This window comes from Neopsephotus bourkii, unplaced genomic scaffold (genome assembly GCF_033783945.1).
Source record: "Neopsephotus bourkii isolate Nb327-2 ecotype Australia unplaced genomic scaffold, CSIRO-AGI_Nbou_v1 NB_1376, whole genome shotgun sequence".
In the NCBI taxonomy this organism is placed as follows: Eukaryota; Metazoa; Chordata; class Aves; order Psittaciformes; family Psittacidae; genus Neopsephotus; species Neopsephotus bourkii.
Window position 1 is genome coordinate 2,008,494 of NW_026901855.1, and position 14,542 is coordinate 2,023,035.

General features: G+C 54.4%; 2 protein-coding genes across 5 annotated transcripts in view; one reads left to right on the plus strand and one right to left on the minus strand.

Annotated features, from left to right (window-relative positions):
• The first annotated feature begins 3,991 nt into the window (after positions 1–3,991).
• NPC2 (NPC intracellular cholesterol transporter 2) lies at positions 3,992–6,108 on the plus strand. Its single transcript, XM_061367382.1, has 4 exons — positions 3,992–4,093; positions 4,174–4,281; positions 4,530–4,702; positions 5,330–6,108. Exons 1-4 carry the CDS (start codon positions 4,009–4,011, stop codon positions 5,414–5,416), a joined length of 453 nt encoding a protein of 150 aa, XP_061223366.1. The 5' UTR covers positions 3,992–4,008; the 3' UTR covers positions 5,417–6,108.
• Positions 6,109–6,742: 634 nt separating this feature from the next.
• LTBP2 (latent transforming growth factor beta binding protein 2) overlaps positions 6,743–14,542 on the minus strand; it is a 70,988-nt gene continuing 63,188 nt past the window's right edge. For 3 of the 4 annotated variants that reach the window (XM_061367373.1, XM_061367372.1, XM_061367375.1), the window contains 9 exons: positions 14,187–14,330; positions 13,738–13,929; positions 13,534–13,614; positions 12,774–12,902; positions 12,386–12,526; positions 11,982–12,149; positions 11,168–11,443; positions 10,838–10,987; positions 6,743–7,629 (listed from right to left, as the gene is read on the minus strand). In XM_061367373.1, the coding sequence (XP_061223357.1) occupies positions 7,463–7,629; positions 10,838–10,987; positions 11,168–11,443; positions 11,982–12,149; positions 12,386–12,526; positions 12,774–12,902; positions 13,534–13,614; positions 13,738–13,929; positions 14,187–14,330 (1,448 nt within the window). In that variant the 3' untranslated portion in view covers positions 6,743–7,462. The remainder of the gene's footprint in view (positions 7,630–10,837; positions 10,988–11,167; positions 11,444–11,981; positions 12,150–12,385; positions 12,527–12,773; positions 12,903–13,533; positions 13,615–13,737; positions 13,930–14,186; positions 14,331–14,542) is intronic. The other variant, XM_061367374.1, reaches the window with a different exon arrangement.

Below are 14,542 nucleotides of genomic sequence, written 5' to 3' on the forward strand. Positions count from 1 at the left end.
GCCCCGGCGCCCCGCCTCCGCCCTCCCATTGGCTGCCACCGCCCCTGCTTCCGGCGAGGTGCTAATGGCCCCCGCTGAAGCGGAAGTGCTGAGCCGGCGGGCATTGCTAGGCAACGCACTGCCCGCCCCACCGAGCCCACCTCATCGTGCGGACCCGCCCGGCCCGGCAGCGTCCCGCCGCCGGCGAAGGTCGGCTGCTGGCTCCAGAAAGCCCCCAGAGCCCCCAAAACCGATGGAGGTCTGTACAAAGGCACGAAGCTGCCGTTTGTTCTTGGAGGTGTTTGTTCGCACAAGCAGGAGTGCTCACGGAGGGAAATAAAACAGCAGTACAAAAATAAATGCTAATAAAGTAAATAACGCAGCACTCTACATAGAGCGTGTTTGTCCTGGAATTAGCTGTAAGGTTTGTTTATACCAAGCAGAACTCAGGCTCGGAGAGGGATCAAGGTGGAAGAGTTAGACAAGTTGAGCAGCAAAAACAGGGCCTGGGCAGCAGGGCTGTAGTGGTTTCCCTTGATCCTGGCTCTCCTGCTTTGCTCTCCTTTATCGGGTGGGATGATCTGACATGTGACAGCGATCTGGCTGTTCGCTTGCAGGTGCATCCGCAGCTAAAAGAGTCTTTTATCTCTTTCTTCCTCATGTGGTTCTGGGGGAGGAATCCTGTTCCTCAACCCGGGCCAGGCCTGTGGAGAGTCATGCCGTGGGATGTGGAGGAAAACCAGTCACCCCAGCAGGAGGGGGTGACTTAGTGCCAGGGGACCTCGGAACCCAGTGACGGCTTGCTTTCTCACAATCCTGCTTCACACAAGCCAATGCTCTGGCAACCATAAGCTTTTGCTTACTTGTCCCACCCTGAGCATGTAAATACAACCTGGTTTGACCTGCTTACTTTTGCCTCCTCTTGGTTCAATTCCAATGACATTAGTATAAAGCCAGGAATGTATCACAGGCAGGGTCCAAGGGGGATGGTATTAATGCAAGTAAGTACCTGCAATGGTTGATGAAGCCTCATCGGGCATACTGGGACAGTTCATGTTTTAAGAGAGCATATTGGGGTGTTTCTCTGGTTATTACCAATGTGGCATCTCAAAAGCAGAGCAGGAAAGTTAACTGGTTTTCTTTCTCCCGCAGAGTGTATTAGACCAATCCCACTGCATTTGTTCATGTTGTGACTCCATTTACTCCAAGCACCTTTTGGATAATAGGTATAGCCCCAGAAACCAGATACTCTACTTTCTAGTGTGTGATACCAGCTAAAACACCTTCATTTTTTCCAGTGTTACATGTCAGAAATGTGACAGGTAGTTTCAAGGCACTCGGGATATTGCTCAAATGGTTACCACAGACTGAAAGAATGAGAAAGATGCCAGTTGGCCTCAGTTAATTTAATCTAATGAATAATCCACTATGCCAAGGAGTGACTCAGGTGCTGGGGCTAATTTTCTGAGTGGCTAGGAGGAACGGGAGTAACTAAGAACAGCTATGCCTTTGCACCTCTTATTACTTACTGTTGTTTTCCTCCTGTCAGCTTTGTGGTATGGTTGTTTTTCTCTCACCCAGAGTGGCACTCTGGTTTTCTTCCTTCTTGGGCTGTGATTTTGCTGGTCACCTTGTTCCCAATAGCTTGATGTAATCTGGTTTTAGGTTTGGCGGTGTTTTGTTTTCCCCTTCTTATTCTGGTCTGTTGTATCTGGGTTTGGGGAGTTCCTCCAGCTCTCCTCAAGCGCACTGCATTGAAGAGATGTGCTGTGAGTTGAATTCTCTAGGTATTTTGTGCTGTTCTCCTCTGCAATGTGTATGCTTAAATCATCTTGTATCTGTTTTGGTGGGAAACTGAGCTTGTTTCAGCGCTTCAGAAATGGGTGATAATAAACCCTCTGGTGTGGTGTTGAATGCGAGAGCAGCTTGTGATGCATTTCGACGTGAATTCTGATGACCTGCAGCAAAAGGAGTACGTTCTGGCTGAGAGAACAGTGAAATTAATTAGTCTCTGTATGTGGATTTTCTTGAGAACCTGGCTTTTGTATCCACTGCTGCTGTAGTGCCTGCAAGCCCATCTGTTTACCAAGCTGCAAGTGCAATGCTGTCAGAGGGATTTGGATTCATCGGGTGTAGCTAGCTCATGAAGTGGAACCTTAGACATTTTCCTCACGTAATAGAGGTGTTTAGATTCTGAAATGAAGAATTCAAGTATCAGTCTTGCTGGAAAGAATTTATCTGTTGGCTTGCTTAGTCTTTTCTCCTGGTATTTCTATACTTCAGTACAAGCTTGCTGTGAAGTTGTTAATCTGGGAAGAGCCCTGTCTGCAGCTGAATTGAGTATTTTGGTGAAATGTTGGGCTCCAAGGTGACCTGGAGGCCCACATCTTGTATCAGATGTCAAAAGGGGCATGTGCCTAAAGGCAAGGTCTTGTTTGGTCTGTGATGTTTATGCTGCCCTGAGGAACCCATGCTTTAGTGCTGTGATTGCAAAACTCTTAATGTGTGATACCAGCTAAAAACCTTGGGCAGAAGGTTTCAGCTTCTTTCGTATGCAAAGGCCTTGGCTGTAGTTTTACAAACTTACTAGTTTATTTTTAATTAATCCACGTCTGGGAGGAATAGATGTGTTAATTCTGATCCTACTTTCAATGATTTTTAGTTCTTGCAGACTTGTATCTGTGCAGCCACTGCCACTGTGCAAAAGCGTCTGCAAAGCAAAGATACGTGGTGAGCCATTTCACAGGGAGGCATCCTGATTTAATGCATTGTGGAATTTGCTCCTGAGTGTGACACTGCTTATCCTGTGAATGTGTGATGGGAGTTTATGGTGTTGCTCTGAGCTGACTGCAATCCTGTTCCCATCAGTCAGATAGGTGGCTTTGTTTACCAAGGAGAAGGAAAGATGTTCTAAGGGCATGAGTTCCTGTGTGCAAGGAAAAGCCTTTATCTGGGTCCATTATGAAGAGTGCTGGGTAGGCTTAAATACAGGGCTTGGTCTTAGTAGGGTCTTTGGCTGATTTTTGGTTTGATAGGGCTGCTGTAAGCACTCTGGTCTGCTTGCTTGAGGCCTCTGCAAACCAAAAGCTTACTCAGACAAAAATAAGAAAATAACCCCCCAAAATCTACTCCCCCTTCTGAAGGAAAGGGTCCCTCCTGAAGAGCTAACCTGCTCAACAGAGAGGCACAAGAGCAAGCCCGGCTCACTCCTGCCAGCACCTCTGGGGTTTCTGATGTGACAGCAGCCATGGTGGGGAGCCCAGGCAAGGTGTGGGGGTTTGCCCGAGTCACTTGGCAGCGCAGCTGAGGCTGAGTGTGCACACACGGGACTGAGGCAGAGAGCTGCAGTGGGGAAGCTGTGTCAGCTCTGCCGTGCCCCTACCAAATCAGCACTCATGTGCTTCCTCTGCCGTGTCCCTGGCATGACCCTGTTGCGAGGAACGCTGCTAACATGTGAAACTGGTGAAAAGCTGTAGCCGTTAGCTCGGGTCGAAAGCTTTCTCAAGTGTCTTAAATCGTCCTCTGGTTTGTTCCAGCACCCACAGCACAAAGCTGGCAGTCTCTGGCATTTCACAAGTTTGAGAAGCGGGACTAACTTGTATGAGCAGCAACCACCACCAATTACCGAGCACATGTCACTCTTGGCACTCGAGTTACTCAGCTTTCGACATGTAGATCATGAGGTATGGAGTAACGAGGTAAGACTACTGTGCTGGCTTCCTCGAAGACGCTTCCCAGCCCATCGCGGGGCTGTACCTGAGCGCGCCCTTCAGCTGCTGCCCTTGGGCGCTGTCTGTCTCCCACAGCAGGGAGCCTGGCTATCGCAGCGCTGCACCCGGGACCGCCACCCTCTGCCAGCCTCCCCCCCGGCGGCCCCCGGGGGCACGGGGCGGGGGACGTGCACCGGGGCGGGGCGCACCCCAGCTGACCGCTGGGCGGGGCCGCCGCGCTCATGTGACACCGCAGCGGACCTGCCGCCACCGCCGTTGTGCTCCAGCTGCTGCTCCAGCTGCCGCCGCCGCCGCCGCCATGCTGCCGTCCCCGCTCGTCCTGCTTCTGGCGCTGGGCGCCGCCGCCACTGCCCTGGCCGAGCCCCTCCACTTCGTCGACTGCGGTGAGTTTGTGCGGGCAGAGGCGGGGGGCGCAGGGGTCAGCAGGCGGAGAAGGCTCGGTAAGCCCGGCTGTTCCTTGCAGGTTCCGTAGACGGCAGCATCCAGGAGGTGAACGTGAGTCCGTGCCCTACGCAGCCGTGCCTGCTCCACAAGGGAACGTCCTACAGCATCAACGTGACCTTCGCCAGCAGTGAGCATCGGCGCCCCAGCTGGGGTGCCCGGGTGGGCTGCGCGGGGGGAGGTCATCTCGGTCCCACTGCTTGGAGGGGAATGTGAAAGCGTGGTTGGAAAGGGTTCTGAGTGGGAACAAGTGGCCGGTGATGAAGAGCGTCCCTTAGTTGTGTTCTTGCAGCCTCTAGGATATGGGGAGGGGAGGGTGTAAGGTAGAAACGTGTTCCCTGCTCTGATGCTATGCTCACACTTCTCTGTGTTCTGCAGAGATTGAGAGCCAGGGCAGCAAAGCAAGAGTGTACGGTGAGATGCTGCACGTGGACATCCCCTTTCCCATTCCTGAGCCTGATGGATGCAAGTCGGGGATCCAGTGCCCCATTCAGAAGGGCCATTCCTACAGCTACCTGAATAGACTCCCTGTGAAGAGCGAGTACCCCAGTGTAAGTAAGCAGGCAGCTGGTCTGCTCCTCAGAGATACTGATCTTCATGGTGCAGGCCCTCCCCCTGCCTTGAGGGAAGGACACCTTGTCCTGTGGTGGTAGGGAAGGGGTTAGAAGACTCCTTAGACTATGTTTGAACTTCTGCTGTGAGCGTGACTTTTGTTTCAAGTTCCCACTTTGGGACAGACCCAGCAGAGGAAGCAGCGTGCCTCCAGCTGCGAAGAAGTGGCTTCAGCTGCCCAAGTATCCTCTTGTACTGTGCCTCCCTACAGAGCCTGCTGCATTCAGCCAGATTCTCCCAAACTGGGGGTGCTTGGCTCCAGGGTGCAGTTCAGCTGGGAGGCTGCAGGGTGTTTCTGCTCTGCTCACTCAGAGTAAGGATCTGAGTGCAGTTGTGTGAACACCTGTGTCACGCAACTGAACCCTCCATCCACGTAAGATGTTCCAGGTGTTGCTGCAGGAGCATGGACCACCTGATGCAGCAGGGGCAATACCCCACCTCTGTCCTCTCTGTGCAGAGCTCCCAGGACCTCTTTGCTCCACAGAAGTGATAACTCTCCTCTCTATGTCCTTGCCTTGCGGTTCCCTGAACACTCTCATTTCCCTCTGCTCTTCTCTCGCTTTCAGATTAAACTGATTGTGAAGTGGGAGCTGGTGGATGACCAAGACCAGATGTTGTTCTGCTGGAAGATACCAGTGCAGATCACCAGCTGAGGAGCCCTTTAGTAGGGCTTGGGGAGGGGAAAACGAGAAGACAACACAGGCCAAATTCTTTTATATAATAGAGCATTTCTTACTGCTTCCTTCAGAGCTCTGCAGCCTCTGAGCAGCCAGTACCGTGTTCATGCAAGGTCAGCCTTGGGCAGAGGGCTCTTACCCCCTTTAGAGTCCCCTGAGTGTTCTCACAGCAGCTCAAGGGGGAGCAGTGCCTGCTGCAGGAGCGACTGAGCCTCATTCTCCAGCTGCTCTGTGGAGGCACATTAGCTGTTTGAAATGGAGCTGTGTCCCCTCTCAGAGGAATTTCTCTGTGATGAACCTGGCTAGTATCTGAGCTGCTACCTGGTAACCCTTCAGTGCCTCTTCTAGAATGCCAGCTGCATCCACCCTTCTGCGCTTCTCCTGCTCCATCACAACTGGGATGCCCCTGGTACCTGTGTTTGCCATTCATGCAGCTGAAGGAGGGGAGACTTCCCCTGAGCTGGCAGCCTGCTCTGTCCTGGGCCCGCTTGTGCCAGTAGGACTGCAGCTGGAACACTTCTTTACGGATGCAAAGCCAAATGGCTTTTGGCGTCTCTGCAGGGATGATTCTTTCTCTAATCAGTGGTTTGCACTACTACTAACTTGGAGCTGCTGGGAGCTCCTGAACCTCTTTTTATAACTTTCCTTTTAATAAAAGCTATATATTACCTGCTTCTGTGTCTTCTGTGAGTGGAGAGGAGCAGAGTGGCTGAGCATCTTCTAGTTGGGGTTGGGCTGGTCTTGCTTTTCAGCTGAAGGTATGGTGGCCTGAGCACAGGTGATGTGTGAGTAGCCAGGCATCTCTGTTGCTGGCTGCCAGTGTTGATCTGGCAATGCCTGGCTGTGCTCCTGTCTTGCTGGTCCTGTGCTGCCCTGAAACTGTGTAAGGGCTCCCTGTGAGGTGGCAGAGTTCATGGCCTTGCTTGCTGCACCATAGGTAAAGGCTGTTCTAGTGAAGGCTCCGGGGCTGGACCAACAGGCTCCCAAAACTGCCAGCTGCAGAAACCTACACACTCTCACGCTTAAATGCCAGCCCCCTTGTGTGTGAACAAGGCAAGGTCTGAGCAGCCACAACTGCTGTGCTGTCTTGTGGGGATGGCGCTGGCTCTTGCTGCTGGAACTGAGCTTGAGAGATAAGCAAGAATTTGGCCTGGCAAGAGTCTCTGCTCTGCCTCAGGAAGAGGGTGGGTGCTAGCATGAGAGATAAGAGTTGGCTTACAAGAGTGTGGTGGCCTTGCTGGGCTGGACCCACAGGGAAGATGTGGATCTAGTACCCCCTCGGCAGAGGCAAGACAAGCATAGTTCTGACCAGCCCCAGTGTCCTGAGCCACAGGGGCCCAAAATAAATGTTTTATTTAACAACATGAGAGAAGTTTCCAACAGACTCGGTTAAAAAACACAAAAAAAAACAACAAAAAAAGAGTCACCAACAACTTTACACAAAGGAAGCTGCACCTGTCCCCCTGCCCAGCAGCGTGGGGCACAGGGGGATGTGCCCAGCTAAGGGCTGTGCCTGGGCTGGCCAGCACTGAGAGCTGGCTCTGGGGCCCCTCTGGCCTCTCCCCAAGCCCCAGGGTTAGGCAGCAGTTTTAGAAAGCTGGGGTCACCCCCTCTGAAAGCTCTGGCCAGAGGGCTGGACGCTTCACGAGGAGCAGGGCCAGCACCCACGGTGTGGGTGAGGCGTGTCACTAGGTCAGTGCAGCAGCAGCAGGGAGATGAACCCCCTTTTTTGCAGGGTGAAGTGGGGAGGCTGGGGCTGCGTGGCAGGGGAAGGTGTCCTGTGAGCTTCAACGGCATGGGGTGATGCGATGGATGCTGGGAGCCGGGGTGGGCTCTGCTGCAGCAGGAGCAGGGTGCAGCGGGTGCAGAGGCTGGGATATCAGCCCCTCACCTGCAGAGAGAAGGTGATGGAGAAGTTGTGGACTTTGGAGGGGAAGGAGCAAAGCGCCTTGAAGCACCCACAGCCTCAGGGGGCCCTTCTCCGTGCAGGAGGGGAGCACCCTCACCCCTGCTCCCCTAGAGCTACGCTGCTGCTGGGCTCTGGGCTGTCTGGGGCACGCAGTGGTGGGGCTGGGCCAGGGCTATGTAGCCTGGCAAGCAGCGGCAGCGGTAGGAGCCCTCCGTGTTCTCGCAGGTGCCGCCCTGGCAGAGGGGCTCAGGGCCGCCCACCTCCTCACACTCGTTGATGTCTGCAAGGAGAAGGACAGGGGTGAGCCAGTGGCACAGCAAGCATTCCCAGCCACAGACACCTCCTTGTGCCCCATTCCCACCCCCTGCACCTCCAGGATGCCCATGACTCCTTCAGCCTCCCACACCCCTCAGCACACCCACAGAGCCCCCTTACTACCCAAGCGTGACATCCCCAGCATTTAGCATCCCCCAGCACAGGAGGGAGTCCCCCCACCCCCAGCAATGCACAACAGATAAGGGGTCCTGCAGTTCATGACGCCTCTGGGTTAGCAGCTTCATCTAAGTTGTGCTTAGAAAGCAGCACAGGACATGGGAGAAAGACCACCTCCAACCTTGGAAAATGCCCTTTCCTCATCCACAAGGCTGACAAGGCAGATGATGGTGGCCCTGAGCGGCAGATCATCATCACCAGGACCAGAACAAAGAGGGACCTCGTGCTGCGCAAACAAGGCCTTGTTTTATTAACCCACAAACCGTGTGAAAGGGCTCACTTGGCTGGCTTGTGGCTGAGCTAGAATGTGCATGCAAGCCTACAGCAGCTGCCCTGCTGCTAAATGCACCTCCCTGACATCCTGCCTGAGCTACCCCAACTTGTGGTGAGGCCACCAGCTAGGCAGAGCATCCCTGTGCACCCCAGAGCCCTTGTCTGCACCCACAGGACCATGAGAGCCCAAATCCTCACCTGCCAAGGCAGGTCCAAACCCTCTGACCACAAACTCCAGCCTCACCCCCCACATAGCAGCAGGAAGCAGGAGTGGGGAACAAGTGATGGGTTCAGCCTGCCACGCAAGGGAGAGTGAAGGCCCAGGCAGTGACCGATGGACCCCAGGAGGGCTGGAAAGCTCTGCCACCCTGGGACCTCAGGTTATCCCTAGCACAGGTGCAGGGGGCTGTCTGGCAAAGAAAGAGAAGCACAACCCCAGGGAAGGAGGCTGGAAGCAATTCCTTCAGGTAAGGTGGAAGGAAACACAGCAGTCATGTGAGAAGAAGGAGGAGAGGGGAAAGGTGAGATGAGAGCTTGAGAAACACGACAGCCTTCGTATACAGGGCACTGAGAACTTGGGCTAAACCTCAGGCCCAGAACATCACCAAGGATGGGCTTGTTCAGAAGCCCAAGGAAGAGATGTTAGGCAGCACATCCAGGGAGATGTGCTCCACAGCCTGGGAAGCAGACAGCCTTGCTGGGGTCTCCAGGGAAAGGTAAAAGGGTGAAGAGCTGGCAGGCTGCTTTGGCTGTGGGTCACTGAATTCAAAGAAGTAAAACAAGGCTAGTTTAGCCCAGTCACCTGAAAGCAAGAAGCAGCAGAGTTGGTGCCAGCAGTGTGCACCAAGCCCTGGAGCCTGCCCATTCAGGCAGGGGTAGGCAGGCAGCCCGTCCTGCAGGGTGAGGGCAAGCTATCCCCACAGGGAGGTGAGAGGGGAAGCACTGCAACAGCTGTAGGAGTATTCTCCACGCCTGAAGTCAGCAAGGTAAAAACACAGGGGTGACTAAGCACCAAGTAGAAGAACTGAAAGGAAAAATCCAAGATAGGCTCCAGTGTAAAATAAGTGCTAGTTAGTCTAGGACACAAAAGGCAACAAGCAAAGACTCCATAAATACATCAGCAGGAAACACTGGGGAATGTCGGTCTGGTCCTTATCATTGAGGAAACAAAAGACAGCCGAGCTGGCTGCAGCAGCTGGCGTGGGCTTTGTTCCAGCCATCAAAAACGCTCATGGTGACCAGACAGGGTGCAGACCACATTTGAAGTGTTTGAATAAGGTGAAAGAGCACAGGGCAGGAAAGGCCATACTGTGATGGAGAGGTCCAACAATCAGATAGATAAAGCAGTTACATCCATATTGCTAAAGGCTTGTTGCAACTCATCTTCACATCTTGGTGCTCCTGCAGTCCCTGAAAAGCTGAACGTTCTCTCTGAGATGGAGGATAAGAGAGGTCTCAGCGACCCAAGGAAGGGTAAATCTGGTGACTATCTTCAAAAAGAGAGAAGGGAGAATCCAGGATTACAGACTGCTCACCCCTATTCCCGTAAGCAGACCAGGTTTGTGAGCGATTAGGTCATAAGCTTCCAAAGGATATCAGGGTCATGAAATAGCTGGTGCAGATCTGTTAAGGTCTGATTACGTTAAGCCAATCTGGTTCCCTTCAGTGACCTGATAACTGGTCTGTCAGATAAGGGAGAAGTGGTGGATATGATGTGCCTTGGCCAAGGTGAGGATTTCAACACGCTCTCACATGACACACTCAAGCAGACTGAGAAAATACAGTCCAGATGAAACTGCAGCAATTGCACAATGAGCTGCAAAGCTGCACACCAAAGGTAATTAGCAATACCTGTCTGCTACAATAAAAGACATTTAAAGCATAGCCTGCAGGAGTCTGTCCTGACCCCTGCTCCATCTAAATGTTGTCATTAAGGTGGGCAAAGGGAGAATTCCCTTGCCTGTAAAAAGCATGTGTGTGACACCAGGCTGCAAGCGCTTTGCGGGCTTCAGACTCATTCTAATCAAGCAGAGAAGCCATCCAAAATCAACCAGAGAACATTCAGTGAAAGCAAACGCAAAAAAATCCTGTGGCCAAGGAAAATGAAACAGAGGGCATCAATGCAGAATGGGGAGTAACAGCTCAGGCAGCCCTTCTGCCCAGCAGCACTTGGGGAGGCAGAGAGCATGGGTTTTGTACAAAGAAGCTGCATGACCATGTCATGCAGTAAGAAGCTGGGGGTTAGTTAGGGCTGTGCCGAAGGAAAAAGGGGGTCTTTACCTGCTGAGTGCCTGGGGCCTCAGCTGGCTTGGGGAGCTGCTCTGTGAAAAGGATGGAGGCATGGCATAGGGATGTAGAAGAAATGCTAAGAGATGCTTTAGAGACTGTGTCCCGTAGGGCAGGGTAGAAAGTGAGGAATTTCACCAGGGCAGTGATGAATGTCGGGGAAATTAAACGGGGATACAGTAGCAGTGGGTGGTGATGTAGAAGGGTGCTATGCCAAGAAGCTGTCAATCAGCTGCTCCCCGCGGGGGACAGAGCTGCCCTGACCTAGCTGCCAGCAGTGGCCGGCTGAACCCCCAGGAAGGTCCTCCCAGCCCTACGGGAAGGAAGCACCCGGGAGCGGGCACTCCTCCGGCAGCTGTCCCGCCCAGGACCGCCAGAGAGCGGCAGCCGCCAAGGGATGCGGGGCCCGGCTGCCGGCCCGGCCCGGCCCCGCTCACCCACGCAGGCCATGCGGGTCATGTCCAGCTGGAAGCCGTCGAAGCAGTCGCAGGTGTAGCCCTCCCGGACGCGCACACAGCGCCCGTTCTCGCAGCCGTTGAGGATCCCGCACTCCTCAGCCTGCAGCCCCTCGAAGCCCTCGTAGAGGCCTGGGAGGTGGGAAGGTGGTGTTAGAGCAGGGTGACCCTCCACGTGTGGAGGGACATCAGGCACATGGTGGGGTGATACTGGCGAGGCCAGGACTAACACAGCAGCCAGGGGTGCTGAGCTGGCAGCTCCCAACCCCTGGCTGCCCACAGACACACCTCTCTGTGTCTCCCAGTACTTACCGGTTTGGCTGGGCAGGTAGTGGGGTGGGGACCGCCCTGGGGCATGATGGCGAGGGGTGCCACGAAACTCGCTGCTGGGTTCCCTCCGAGGGAAACCAGCATCTGGATTTCCATACTCAGACTCCAGGTAGTTGTAGTAGGGGCCCATATCTGGGCTGGCAAGGCTGTAGTGGGGGTCTTCCAAGCCTGGTCCATATTCATACCTAGGTCTTTCTCGAAGCTCGGCCCCTCTCTCACTGTCTTCGCTGGCCCCATTACACAGGAAAGCAAAATCAGCTACAAGTGGTTAGAGAAAAGGAAGAGTCAGTGGAGCCTGGCTCAAGAGAAGTAGGTCTGGTATGGCCAGAGAGTGTGCATCCACACTGGGCAAGCAGAGCCAGGCCTCTATTCAATGGCCTCCAAAGCTGCAGCTCTGTAGCTTGCTGACGAGACCCCATCTTCAAGAAAACCAGTTCCTGTCTGGAGCCAGCAAGGCCCTGAGCAGCAAAACCTCCAGTTCTCAGCATGCTCCCATCCCAGCCTGCTACCGCCTCACCTCTCCTAAGCTAAGCAGGAGCAGTGGGATGCACAGAGCAACTCTCCCCTCAAACACCTTGGACTCATTGCACCCATTTCAGGTACATCCTACCCACGGGTGCAACACAGCTGTGGAGAAACAGGGGGTTCACCCACTCCTTGGACTGGCTTTGGCAATGCAGGTGACAAAAAGAGCCCTTGCTGCAGCCGTATGTGGCCAACCCTGCAGGACATGACCAGTGGCACCCCAGCCCTCTCCCACCTCTGCTGGGGATGCTTGCCCTGCCACCCCACTCACCAGAGGACCTGTGTGGGCAGAGCGCGCAGTTCTGGCCCCAGGCTTCACCAAGCCGGCAGCAGCACTCGGTGTACGTGGTCTGCTCACCATGCAGCAGGTCTTGGCAGATGTAGTCAGCAACGGTCTGCCAGCAGACATCCAGGTGGATTTCATACTCCTCCGAGGCATCTGCAAGTGACACAAGCAAAGGAGGCTATGAAAATCATCCAGAAGAGTGCCACCTCACCTTTCCTGAGGGACAACTATGTGCCCCACCTTCTGCCCCCCCTGCCCTGGCTGTACATGTGAGGCTGCTGGCACACCTCAGCCTGGCACAAAATCCTACCCTGTGCTGTCTCCCAGAGGACTGACCCACAGGGTGGATGTCAGGGCAGACGTGTGCTGTAGCAGGGGCTGGGGCTCACCTGCCCTGCTGGAGAGGTTCACACACCGGTTGCCGGTCGCATCTAGCACGAGAGGAAGGCTGCAGAAGCAGTGGTAGGAGCCATCCGTGTTCAGACACTCGCCGTTGATACAGTACACTTCGTTCTGACACTCGTCCTGGTCTGCCCACACAAAAGGACAAAGCAACATTTCAGACCGATAGACGTGGGCAATGCAGCTCTTTCCCTGCCCAAACAGGGATCTGGGGGATTCTTGCCACCTTCTCCCCTGTTCCCCAGCAGGTTCCTGGGAAGCTTGTCACCCAGACCTGGCCCTGTAGCATGGGCAGCAGGGAAAACTCTGGGTGCAGCAGCACAGCTGTCCCTCCATGTGCAGTGAGGTGCCTGCTGCTCTTTGAGACTGTCTTACCAACACACTCAAGCTTGCTGGAGTCATAGAAGTAGCCTGTATGGCAGAAGCACTTGTAGCCCGGCACTGTATTCAAACACTGTCCATTGCGGCAGAACTCGGAGCCAAATATCTCACACTCGTCCATGTCTGAGAGAAGAATGGAGGGAGCAAGAGAGCATCTCAATGAGCAGAGCCATGGGAGCAAGGCAGGCCAGGTGCTGCATCTGCAGAAAGCTGGCACAGCAGCTTGGCCTGGGTCACTGGCAGGGACCCAAGTGAGCCCCCACCTCTCCCACCGGCCTCATGCCTGGGAGCAGAGAGGGAAGCATCCACAGGCAGAGCAGGAGGAGGGATGACAGGGAACAGGATACTTTCACAGGTAGGAAATTCATGTATGCTTCTGAAAGGCTGAGAACACAATCCCCTGGAGGTGATGTGCAAAAGACTGAGCCAGCTGGCCACTGGGAGATCTGATTAGTAACTGGAAGTGTTGTGTCTCACTGGACCCCATCCCTGGCTCAAAACGGGCATAGATTTGCACCAAGAAAGAGCCACTGCTTTCAGTGAGGCAGGACTGGAAGAAGGAGCACTGCCAGCTCGGTGATACTGGCAATTTGGCATTTCTCTGTATGGAGGAAAGCAGCAGCAGGATGCCTACACCCCCCACCACATCCCCCACCCATAACTCCAGAATATCCACAGATATTTCTGTGGATGCATCTCCAGGCAAGGCTTTGCACAACTCCCTCCCTCTTTCCCCCAGAGTAAATGAGAGTACCTGTGAAAGAGACTTTTCCTGAGAGTGGATCTTCCTGGGGAATATAGCCTTTCCCGAGAGGGCAGATCTCTTGGTACTCCACTGACCAGGAGGCAGATGCCAAGGGGAGATGGGAAGTAAAGAAAACAGCCTGTTAGTGCAACCAAGGTGGAGCTGGAAGGCAGAGCAGTGGTCTTGCCTGGCGTGGTGGGGCCACAGTCGTACCTGTGCCTGGGATGGGGCAGGGGTAAGTCTCACAGTTATCACCCCAGGCTGCCCCCACAGTACAGCAGCATTCCTCCTTGGTGATGTTCTTGGCCAGGACGCTGTCACACAGGCGAACATCGCTGATGTGGTAGTAGCACTGCTTGCGCTCTGTGCCATCAGAGAGGTGGGCTGTGTGTGTCTCAGGGCCCTCTAGAAGACATCAGAGCAGAGATGGGATGGGGTCCTTGGCACCCCAACGCAGCATCCCACACCTAGAAGGTCCCAGAGTACACCCTTCGCCAGCAGCATGGCCTTCCCAGGTGCTCACTTTCAGGCTCCTCAGTTCTCCCCACATGAAAGCTTGCCTGTCCCTGCATGGGCTTGTACAGCTTTATCTCATCCCAGCCAGGACTACCACACTCCTGCTATAGCTGACACTCATGCTTCTGGTCTGGCTGCCTACTCACCCAAGGCTGCTCGGGGCTGGCACTGCCCTGCCTCTGTGTCGTATTCCTCATGGTCACTGGGGCAGAGGCACAGGAAGGATCCCTCCACGTTCTCACAAAGTGCAGTCCCGCACACAGCGACCATCAGCTCGCACTCATTCACATCTGCAAAGGAAGGGGCAGCGGTGGGCAGCGGAAGCCCTGCCTCTGCATGGACACCCTTTGCAGCACGGGGTCACCCTTCAGCAGGGAGATGGAAGCTGCTAGGGACAAGCTCAGAGGTGTGCTCACACCATGGCTCAACACAAGTGTGGCAAGAACTTCCTGCCCTGCTTTCAGTGGATTCAAGAAGCCTGAACTACAGCATGTAGCGAGTC

Coding starts and splice junctions, on each gene's coding strand:
- NPC2 (XM_061367382.1), top strand. CDS start 4,009: ATGCTGCCGTCCCCGCTCGTCCTGCTTCTGGCGCTGGGCGCCGCCGCC. Junction 4,282..4,529: donor CAACGTGACCTTCGCCAGCA/GTGAGCATCGGC, acceptor TGTGTTCTGCAG/AGATTGAGAGCCAGGGCAGC. Junction 4,703..5,329: donor TGAAGAGCGAGTACCCCAGT/GTAAGTAAGCAG, acceptor TCTCGCTTTCAG/ATTAAACTGATTGTGAAGTG.